The sequence below is a fragment of the Microcebus murinus genome, chromosome 8 (assembly GCF_040939455.1).
Source record: "Microcebus murinus isolate Inina chromosome 8, M.murinus_Inina_mat1.0, whole genome shotgun sequence".
Classification (NCBI taxonomy): Eukaryota; Metazoa; Chordata; class Mammalia; order Primates; family Cheirogaleidae; genus Microcebus; species Microcebus murinus.
In genome coordinates this window covers 13492481-13504705 of record NC_134111.1, presented here as the reverse complement: position 1 = coordinate 13504705, position 12225 = coordinate 13492481, and the positions used below count along the sequence as shown (strand labels likewise).

The 12225-nt window shown below is 36.4% G+C and overlaps 1 protein-coding gene across 1 annotated transcript; it reads left to right on the top strand.

Moving 5' to 3' along the window:
* Window positions 1–1219: 1219 nt before the first annotated feature.
* On the top strand, window positions 1220–2377 carry LOC105877249 (RNA ligase 1-like). Its single transcript, XM_076005365.1, is given in 2 exon segments — window positions 1220–1358; window positions 1447–2377. Coding segments are annotated over 2 exon segments (987 nt in total). The 5' UTR covers window positions 1220–1269; the 3' UTR covers window positions 2345–2377.
* The last annotated feature ends 9848 nt before the right edge of the window (window positions 2378–12225 follow it).

The following is a 12225-nucleotide window of genomic DNA, read 5'->3' as shown; positions in this document are numbered from 1 at the left end:
ACTGTGTTCCTCAAAATGAGAGACAAAATAAATAAACTTCTCTGGTATTTGAGTAAAGAGGCTTTCATTCAAATTTTCTGTATTTGCTGGTGTTCCTGTTTGGGGTGAACCTTTTTGCATTGGCTGCAGGCTGACTTGGCTGGTGTCCTTCCCTCATTCATATCTGAGTCTTTCAAATTATTTGCAAAACATATTACTTATTCCTAGATTAGAGGTGGGTAAAATTGTGGATGTCTGCTTTGATCAGTTGATAATGACTGCTTATTGTGTAGTGAAAGCTTCTGAGATAACACCTGGGTTTAGTATGATTGTCTATGATTAAGTTTTGATGTCTGCCACAGAGTGCTGTGCAATAGCAGAACTCTGTCCAGGTATTTGTCACTCTTCTCCAATAGGATGTTTTGAATTTGTAAGTCCTAGTTACATTCATTTTTTTGTTGTCATAGGGGAAAAAAGAAAAGGAAAACAACTCTTGTCTCCTAAACTTAGAACTCCCAGGCACAAAGATTATTACTTTTTTTACTTCTTTGATGTCTTCCTCTTCCCGACTCTCAATTATTAGCACCTACTACATGCATGGCTATGAATGGAGCAGAAAGTTAATGAACACTAAATAAATAGAGATACTCTTTACTCAGGCAATAAATGTGCAGCTCAAAAATGAAATATTAATCACTTTCATACTCAAAATTCCAATCATGACACTTGTGGTCATTTATTCTTCACTTTTCAAATTTTAATATGAAGTATATTTTTCATGGACCCATCAGGAAATAGTATACTCAAAAGTTGTGCTTTGGACACATGATTCTGGACTAGAGACTCTAATAGAGTAAAAGGACTGCTATAAAAACATTATTGGAACAATTGAAAAATAAAATTTTTAATATGGGCTACAGATCAATGTATCAATATTAAATTTTCTGAGTTTAATAACCGTACTGGGGTTATGTAAAATAATCTATTTGCTACAAGGGAGACACACAAAAGTATTATGAGGAAATATTTTAAAGACATTAATTTCATAATTATGTATTCATAAAGTATAAAGAGAGTCAATGATAAAACAAATATCACGTATTAAAATTGATGAATTTGGATAAAGAAATACAAAATCTCTCTATATCAATTCTTAATATTTTTTTAAGATTTTGAAAATCTTTCCAAATATTAAAGGTTTAAAAAGAGGCAAGTGAGGGCTCTATTTCCGCCTGGACCCGGCGCAGTTCGAGAGCGCGCTCTCCACTTGTACTGTCTGTCGGTTTCATCATGAGGCGCCTGGGCTCCGTGCAGCGGAAAATGCCGTGTCTGTTTGTGACGGAGGTGAAAGAGGAGCCCTCCGCCAAAAGGGAGCATCAGTAACCATAAATTAAATATGTAAACAGTTACTACCGATAAAGCTGAGAGGGACAAGAAGTGAGTGCTCTGAAAGCAAACAAAATCTAGGGAAAAATAAAAGCCATTTAAAGTTTTGGCAACTGAAACTATAAGTCACAAGGCATTAGATGCAGATGTATACAGTGCAATTCCAACAGAAAAAGTGGATGGAACATGTTATGTTACTACCTACAAAGATCAGCCATACCTTTGGGCTCGGCTAGATAGAAAACCTAACAAACAAGCTGACAAAAGATTTAAAAATTTTCTACATTCAAAAGAAAACTCAAAAGAATTTTTTTGGAACGTTGAGGAGGACTTTAAACCTGCTCCAGAGTGCTGGATACCAGCAAAAGAAATAGAACAATTAAATGGGAATCCAATGCCTGATGAAAATGGACACATTCCTGGTTGGGTACCAGTAGAGAAAAACAACAAACAGTATTGCTGGCATTCCTCTGTAGTTAATTATGAATTTGAAATTGCCCTGGTACTAAAGCATCATCCTGATGATCCTGGACTTTTGGAAATTAGTGCAGTGCCACTATCAGATCTCTTAGAGCAAACACTGGAGCTTATAGGAACAAATATCAATGGAAATCCATATGGGTTAGGAAGCAAGAAGCATCCATTACATCTTCTTATACCACATGGAGCATTTCAAATAAGAAATCTGCCTACATTGAAGCACAATGATCTTTTGTCCTGGTTTGAAGGTTGCAGAGAGGGTAAAATTGAAGGAATAGTCTGGCATTGCGGTGACGGCTGTTTAATTAAGGTCCATCGCCATCATCTTGGTTTATGCTGGCCAATTCCAGATACTTATATGAATTCAAAACCAGTTATTATCAACATGAACTTAAACAAATATGACTATGCCTTTGATACTAAGTGTTTGTTTAATCATTTTTTAAAATTAGATAATCAGAAATTTGGTAGGCTCAAAGATATAATATTTGATGTATAAAATGGAAATGTAATTAAAATTCATTTTATTGTTATATTCTAAAAAAAAAAAAAAAAAAAAAAGAGGCAAGTGCAACTGAACAGAGTTTAAAGAAGGGATTTGCATGGTTAAGTGAAACCAACAAGGACAATGAAGTTCCCCGGGGCTAAGAACAGTGGGAAACTTGCACAGGCTCTAGGTCTTAAGGTCTGATTGGAAGGAGCTTTACCAGAAGAATCTAGAAAGAACTACAGCTTTGGCATATGGGAACGCTGCATAACAGGAGCTGTGGCCCTATGAGGAGAAATGGAAACTGAGAAGTAGCTGATGGAACAAATGCCCCCAGCTTTCTCTTCCTGTCCTCCTACTTCCTACTGGTGCCTTCCTCTGGATGAACTCATCTGAAATCTAGAGGCATGAGGAGCTCAATTCATACATATTGTAGAAGTCAGCCAGTAAGGACACAAGACAGGTTGGAGTGGGGTGCAGAGTGGAATTGCAGGGCATAAAGAGACCGTCCAGCATAACAAGTGGACCCTTGGCCTCTCTCAATACCTCTTTCCTTGGAAGGCCAAAACAATTGAGCCTGTGTGAATCTGGATGCTTTTATGGATCTGCCAACCTGCTTGGGAGAATGCATCTTTATCTACCTCCTGACTGTGTATCCCCTGAATCTACCTGTGTGGTAATCTGAGCAGGGCAGATGGGCTCTGAGAGTGGAGGCCTGCACTTACCAGGACTGCTTATGCCAGGGTGAGTCAATCTGCTTAATCCTGAAGCCAAGATTAGTAAGGCTGCTTCCCTAATAATTCAAGCCACATTCTATAATTAATCTCATCTGTATGATCTCTGTTTTCTGAATACATTTTCTCCCCCCACCCCCCAATGGCTTCAGAATTCAGGTGTAGAGAACATTCCCAATTATCACCAACTAAAATGCTGTTACTAAACGCTCTACAAAAGTGTTTGTCAACTGGGGTGATTTTGCTCCCCAGAGAACATTTGGCTATATCTGGAGAAATTTTTTGGTTGTCACCGCAAGAGAAAAGGAGCTACTGGCATCTACTGTGTGGAAGCTATAGATGTTACAAAACATCCTATAACACACAGAGCAGCTCCTCACAACAAAGAATTATCCAGTCTGAAATGTTGATGGTGCTGAGGTTAAGAAACACTACCCCAAAGTGGTTAAGATAAAAAAGGTTGTTTTAGGTAGCTACCCAGTAGTGGGATTGCTGGATCAAATGGTAGTTCTACTTTTAGTTCTTTGAGGTATCTCCATACTAATTTCCATAGAGGTTGTACTAGTTTGCAGTTTGTACCCCTGCAATACTTTGAAATAAAAAATGTAAAAAAACAATTAATAAAAAAAGTTGTTTTAAATGGTATGGTCAGAGCTCACTCAGTATTTTATATGCTTTTGCCGGGAAAACAAAGATGGGAATCACTAAAATCCAAATGTAGAAAAAGCCTCTGCTTATGGAGCTTACATTCTAGCAGAAGGGTCACGAAAACTGAAAATAAATGAATAAGTCATAAAATAAACAAGAGCTAAGAAAAAAGATCATGGGGCATGCCAGGTGAGAGGAATGGGTGGTTTTACGAAAGGTTGGCCACTTGTCCACAAGGCCAAATAACGAGGACAAGCAGTTTGAAGAGGAAGGAAAGGGAAAGGAGGAAATATGGTAGATTGTCTCTGCTCAAAATCCCAAATTTTCCTGAACATAGGGAGGAATACAGAGCTTTTAAAAGGAGGGTTCTCAGCTTCAGGCAATTACTGTGGTTAACTATTCTAATCATCCCATCTCTGCCAAATACAAAGCCTGTGAACTCTGCCAGCCTGCAGGGCTGGCGACCACTTGGGAGTTTTAACAAAAGACTTAACCAGCCTAAGGGATGCAGGCCAGGCTGAAAGTTCCCAAAAGTGTGTGGGACATTTTAAAAAGACAGAAAATCTTTCTGCTCTTTTGTTTTTTAGGCCATTCCCTATGTTATAGTAGAGGCAAAGGAGTTTTGATATTTTATACAGTGAGGAAAAGCCTCACTTGAGAAGGTGATATGTTACTTTTCTAATCTTATCAGAATTCTAGAATCTATTAGAATTCTAGAATTTACTGGAAATTACATTTCTAAGGTTATTATGTTTGATAATTTTTGAGTCAGAAATTCTACATTCAAGCACATCTTCTGTCCTTCCACTGAGAAAAATGAAGGCATCATAGACATGAATAAAGGGGAAATAATGACTCTGGCTGAGGCTACTTTGCAATTCTCAAACATAGGGTGTTCTTTCATTGATCAAAAAGGAGCTCAGGAAATTTCACCCAAAACATGACTTTAGTATAAAGAATATTTTGAATTAAAGGCCCTGAGAAATTAACAGGCCTTGGAATGAGCTTTCCTTCTACCTGCATAAACCAGATAGGGCCCATCAAAAGAACTATTAACTTTCTTTCCCCTCCCTGTTATCTCAATATATTGCAGGAAGGAAAATCAAGAATGCAACCAGACCTGGACCAAATAATTTTAAATATAATACCTGTATCTTAGGTTAATTTAATTTGCAAAGAGAATCACTTACAAGTCAATCTCTTTCTCTCCTATCCATTCATTCTTCCAAGTATCTACCCATTGTCCTTAGCAATCACTTTTTTGCCCTACAGAGGATTACCTATATTCCTCATCTCCACCCACCTCTAAAAAGAGGGAATATAAATTTGTGGACCCCAAGGGTTTAATGGGTAATCACTCTGTGATTCTTCCAGTGCACAGTGTAAATAAATCTCTTTCTGTTATTAATCTGCCTTAATGTGAGTTGATCTTTCAGTGGATCTTCCAAGGTGAAAGAGAAGTTTTCCTATACCCCAACAATAATAAATTCATGTGTTTTTTTATTTGTTTGTTTGTTTTAGATTTCATAGGATATTTTGGATTTTCCCATTTTTCTGGTCTTGAACAGAACAGGTAAATGTATATCCTCATATCTTTTGAAGTTCTTTCCTTTAGATTTCTAGAAATAATTCTGATTTCTAATATCAGATTAATTTAATGCCCAGGCCATCTTTTTGTAACTATCATTGTAAACATCAAGTGTTCTTAAGAACTGGACTATTACAGCAATGATTTAGTCATTGCTTTGAACTATCTATGGTAAAAGTCATTATTTCAGAAATTTTAATAGACTATACTCTTTTGAGAAAACTAAAAATATTTTACATGATTATTCAATGCATTTTTACTGATAGTACTGTAAGATAGCATAGTTTTCATTATGCAGAGTTAAAATACAAGGAAAGTCTAAGAAAATTCTAATAGAAAGCTTTGTGGAAAATGAATTATAAATCAAATTTTCTATATTGAACTACAAATGTTTCTTATGTAAATACAGAATTTATATTACTGTTAAGGCATTTAAGAACTATCAGTAAAATGTATATTTTGATGAATAAGGTGGAACCTGTAGCCAGTTGAAATTTTATTATTGTAAGTGGAAAGGGGAATCGAAGTCATATTTCAACTTCTAAACACAATTTAGTAACTCAAATTGTTTCACTTTCTGGATTGCATTTATACTGTATTTTATTGCTTGAAGTTTTTGTTTGTAAGCTACTTTGAGGAAAACTGTGCTCTGTTTTTCTCCTCTTGTAGTGAATGCTGAGCTGGAGCTGTGCTGCTCAGATGTCCCTTCATTCCTGCCATGGTTTGAATGATCCTCCAAAAACCTCTTATTGAAACGTAATCCCAAATGTGAGAGTACTAAGACGTATGGCCTATAAGAGGTGATTAGGTCATGAGGACTCTGCTCTCATGAATGGATTCATCCGTTCAGTTCATGGATTGGTAGATTAATGAGTTAATGGATTAATGGTTTACCATGAGAACTGGTGTCTTTATAAAAAGAGGAAAAGAGACCTGAACTGGGACATTGGTATACTCACTCAGCCCCTTGCCATATGATACCCCATGCTGCCTGGAGAAGCTTCAGAGAGACCCCACCAACAAGAAAGCTGTCCCCAGATGTGCAGCCTCCATAGGTATAAGAAACAAATTTACTTTCTTTATAAATTATCAAGTTTCAGGTATTCTGTTATGGGCAGCAGAAAACAGACTAAGATAAGAGTTGAAAAACTTACTCTCCCAGACGCCAGCAGTGTATTCAGAAAAAAACCCTCAGTTAATAAAAGTAACCTTGGACCCTACCTCATACCATGTATAGATGTTAACTTGGAACCATATGTGTTATTGTTCAAACCAGTAATGTTTCCAGGCATATGTCATCTACTGAGCTAATCAACATGGTAGTTTGCCAAAGGTCCAACTCTCAGAAATGAGAAACGTTTACTCGAAATTGTGTAATTGTGTATTTGTATTAATGTCTATTGTTTAACATTGTGACTTAAAATACAGTTAGCACAATTCACTCACTAAGTCCATAAATCTTAGGTGTACAGGTAAATTTTCACACATTCTACACTTATATGACCACCTCCAACATCCAGATATAAATCAGGTGTATTACCCCAAGTTTGCCTCATGCACCTTACCAGTCCTTGTACCACTCCAGTGGTAACCATTCTTACTTCTATCACCATCAGTTTTGCCTAATCACAAACTTGGTGAAAATGAAATTATACAATATGCTGTTGGGAAAATATGATTGAGGAGTTAATGAGATGTGGCTCATAAGACCATTATTTTCTTGTATAACCCAATATTACTATGTTAAAGACAGAAACAGGAGTTTGCAGGGTTTTGCCCTGAAGGAATGTGTGGACTCAATGGTTCATTTATTAGAGGCTCCTATCATGGGAGAGCTCTCAAATCTCTGGTGGGGATGTTTTCCAGAAACTCTTCCTGGCATCCCAAAATCTGTCAGCTTCCTTGTGTCTTGAAAGATAAGACAAAGCGAACATGGCCCACGGGATGGGAGCCGGAGACAATGAGTGCACTTTGCCCAGAGATGCGTCCCAGTGGTTATAAACAAACTATTTCATTAGAGATGGGCTTCCTGCTCTCTCCTGTCTGTGTACCTTTAAGTTCACCATAACTAATCAAAGATATATTGAGTCACTATACTTTTTGTTTTACTTTTGTTAATTGACAACTTCTTCTTAGAACTGAGAAACTAGTCCCTGAAAGACTTTGTACCTGTTTGTTCACCTAGATAGATTAGAAGCCCCTTGAGAGGACTTTTGACCCTAATCCATTACCTGTATCCCCTAGCAACTGTATTCCCTGATATGCAAATATGCTACCCTGATGACTGACTGGCAATTGATGTCTGTGATTATAAAAACCTGTATGAATCTAACCATTTTGCTGGTGGTTGTGGAGATCCGTCAGTCCCCTAGGAGCCTCACACTGTGTTTTATCTGATCTATCTATCTATCTATCTATCTATCTATCTATCTATCTATCTATCTATCTATCTATCTATAATATATATATATTATAAAATTATAAACTATACCTTAGTCTCTGTGTGTTCCTTTATTTCTCTCTGTTGCCTATCAATTTCCTTATTCTCTGTGGCAACCCCTATCTTAGGGACTTGGCTCCATGAGGAGAAACAGCTGATCTCCTCACGGGCCTGCCTCAAATACTACTCGCCCCGCAATATGCATTCTTTTACATAAGGTTTTTGTCTAATATAATGACTGTGAAATTTATCCATGTGATATATGTTTAAATATTTTTTTCTTTTAATTACCTTATAATATCCCATTATAAGAGTAAAACGCAGTGCCATTATCATATATTTGGGTTGCTTCCACTTTGGGGTTATTATTAGCAAAGCTGTCATGAACATACTTGTGTGTGTCTTTTGGTGATATATACATTTATTTCTCTTGGAAATATTCCTAAAAATGGAGTTGGTAGGCCATAGGGTAGATATATGTTTAACTTTGGTTAATATTGCCAAACAGTTTTTGGAAATGGTTAGATCAATTTGCATCTTCACTAACTATTTAGAAAAGTTTCAGTTGCTCTACATATTTGATAACACTTGATAATGTCAGTCTTATTAATGATAGCCAATTTTATGGGTATGTAGTGATACCTGATTATAATTTTAATTTGCATTTCCCAGATGAATAATGATACTTAACTTTAACAGGCAGTGCTTCTATTACTCTTGATTATTCCACCCTCTTCCCTTTCAGGAAATTCATATGGGAAGGACAAAACAGAACCAAATAGTACAGTGTTGTGCTGGGATGTAGGTATTCTAATAAATTATAAATACATGTAGAATGCAAATAGTTATCAAAATTATTTCTGAAGGAATGTTTTCTTTTCATCAAGGGGGAGACACTAGAGGGAGAAGCAGAATCTAAGTTACTTAATATAAATATAAAGAGGGGATAATTTTTGCAGGATAGGCACCAGTTCTTTGTAGATGTGGTAAAATTTGGGTGTGAAACCATCTGGTCCAGGACTTTTCTTTTTAGGAAGGTTTTTTATTGCTCTTTCAATTTCAGTACTTGATATTGGTCTGTTCAGGAATTCTATTTTTTCCTGGTTGAGCCTAGGGAGGCTGTGTGTTTCTAAGAAATTGTCCATTTCCTCCACATTTTCCAGTTTGTGTGCATAGAGGTTTTTGTAGTATTCATAAATTATATATTGTATCTCTGGGGCATCAATGGTAATTTCTCCTTTATTGTTCCTGATGGAGCTTATTAGAGATTTTTCTTCTCTGCTTTTCATTAGTCTAGCTGATGGTGTGTCAATTTTGTTTATTTTGACAAAGAACCAACTTTTTGTTTTATTAATCTTCCGTATACTTTCCCTATTGTCAATTTCGTTTAGTAGACATACACTGGGGAAAAGAATCCTTATTCAATAAATGGTGCTGGGAAAACTGGATAGCCACATGAAGAAGACTGAAACAGGACCCACACCTTTCACCTCTCACAGAAATCAACTCACGCTAGGTAATAGACTTGAATATTAGGTGTGAAACTATTAGAATTCTAGAGGGAAATATTGAAAATACTCTTCTAGACATTGGCCTAGGCAAAAAATTTATGAAGAAGACCCCAAAGGCAATCACAGCAGCAACAAAAATAATAAATGGGACCTGATCAAATTAAAAAGCTTCTGCACAGCCAAAGAAACTGTCAAGAGAGCAAACAGAAAACCCACAGAATAGGAGAAAATTTTCTCAAGTTACACATGCGATAAAGGGCTGATAACTAGAATCTATTTAGAACTCAGGAAAATCAGCAAGAAAAAAATCAAACAACCCTATCAAAAAATGGGCAAAGGACATGAACAGAAACTCCTCAAAAGAAGACAGAATAATGGCCAACAAACATATAAAAAAAATGCTCAGCATCTCTAATCATCAGGGAAATGCAAATCAAAACCACAATGAGATATCACTTAACTCCAGTGAGAATGGCCTTTATCAAGAAGTCCTCAAACAATAAATGTTGGCATGGATGCAGAGAGATAGGAACACTCCTACATTGCTGATGGGACTACAAACTAGTTCAACCTCTTTGGAAAGCAGCATGGAGATACCTTAAAGCAGTACAAGTAGATCTACCATTTGACCCAGCAATTCCACTACTGGGCATCTACCCAAAAGATCAAAAATCACTTTATGAAAAAGACACATGCACTCGAATGTTTATAGCAGCACAATTCACAATTGCAAAGCTGTGGAAACAACTCAAGTGCCTATCAATTCATGAGTGGATTAATAAAATGTGGTATATGTATACCACGGAGTACTATTCAGCTTTAAGAAACAGTGGTGATATAGCACCTCTTGTATATTCCTGGATAGAGCTGGAACCCATTCTACTAAGTGCAGTATCTCAAGAATGGAACAGCAAGCACCACATGTTCTCACTAGCAAATTGGTATTAGCAGATCAATACCTCTGTGGACATATAGGAATAACATTTATTGGGTGTCATGCAGGTGAGAGGGGGGAAGGAGGGATGGGTATATACAAACACAATGAGTGAGATGTGCAACATTTGGGGGATGGTCATGCTTGAGGCTCTGACTCAAGGGGGGAGGGAGGGTCCTGGGCAATATACATAACCTTAGCACTTGTACCCCCATAATACGCTAAAATAAATAAATAAATAAAAAGAGGGAAAATGTGGAGAAGCCAATGGGTATACAGTGAACGTCTGATGATGATGCTTTTCTCAACTTGTGTTTTTAACAGTGATAGCAACCTGGCATAGATGCAGCTCACAGATAACTCCAAAGCTGTTAGCTATAACCATCTAGAGATTGTTTTATTCATACCTGTAGTAAGTCTAGGTAAATATAGAATGGATCGCCAGCTCTCAGAGTTACAATAAGTGGCTGCTTTTATAATCGATAGCCATTGTATTTCTAAAATAGGCATGATAAATCAAAATATATGTTTTAACAATATGATAGCATCAAAGGTTCGCATTGATTTAAATAAATCAAAACATCGTAGATCATCTTGCCAAATCTTATAATCCCACTTATGCATCAGATTTGGAGATTTATTAAAACAACTTCATGGTTTTCCTTCCATCTTTCATAGACAGAAACTTAACAAGTTCCTTAATCAAGTAAAAACACTTCAGGCGCTTAGGTGTATGTGACCAGTGTTAGGTTAAAAGATTTGGGGCACCTATATGTTTTTGTGTACCTATTGAATACTCGTCTCTACTGACAAATCCTGGCTTGGACACAATATTTAAAGGCATCTCTTTTGTTGCTTGTCCTTCAGCATGCTGATTCAGCATATCTGGGAATATTGCTTTGGGAATGCATTATTTCTAGAAATATAGTCAGCATGGTTCAGAATGCTGATTCTGCAACCTAGTGATGAGCAGTGTGGGGAAATTTGACGATTTATTGCTGCTTTTAAGATGAGAGCCAAATCTTTGGGAAGAGGTAAGGTCAATAGTTTGCTTGCTATTAGTCCATTTGTGCAGTGTACTGGGTATGTAGGGTATGATAGTTTAGATAAATGTGGTTATGCACTCCAAAATGAGCTACCTGGGAAACAGGTTTCTTATTTTAACTGTGAAATATATGTCATGGCTTAGCTCTTTGTTGTTTTCAATTCAATTTTTAAATAAATCAGAAGTTGTATTATACTTCTTGGCTATGCGCATATTTTTTATTTGACAACCATTTATAGTAGTAAGTCACCAAAATATACATTTTATGCTTTTGGTAGAAACATAGGATGTTAATTCTACCAAAGGCAGATTTCCCCAACATAGTTGTAGCTATAATTGGGAGCCATTGTATATAGAATATATCTTAGAGAATATGATTTCATGTGAATGCAGCTTGTGGTAATTAAGATAAAGAAAAGGCCAGTACCTGCAGAAGAGATTGGGAAAATTATAAAGGATATGAGTGGGATTTTATGCCATATCTTCTACATAATATGTAATTAATACAATTTTTAAATTTGAATTCCAAAAAGAGAAAAATGTGGTGTTACCAAAGTACATCACACATTATTATGCATGATTTAAAGCAAGTTAAATAGATATGAATATTACAAAGAAATGTGAACAATCAACGAATAGATGATACAGAACAAAGCATTGTAACTCAGACGTCACCAGCTCTAAAACGTGTTTAAGAGTCAAATTCAAAGAACAGCTTTTCCTTGGCCGAAACTGAGAATCATAAAGATTTGCTAAGAGACCAGAGGCAAACAGATCACACTGGATGGTGCTGCTTGGAAACTAGAAAACCTGCCAGAGACCTCAGCTGGGTGATGTGATGGGTCATTAGCAAGAAATGGTGGGAATCCAAATCAGATGTGTTTTTAAGAACTATCTGATGGAACATTGTAAATTAACCTGAATATGAAGAGTCTAGGGACCTTCCTTAATTTTTTTGACTTGAGAAGCTAAATAGTAAGTGGAAAGTTAGAA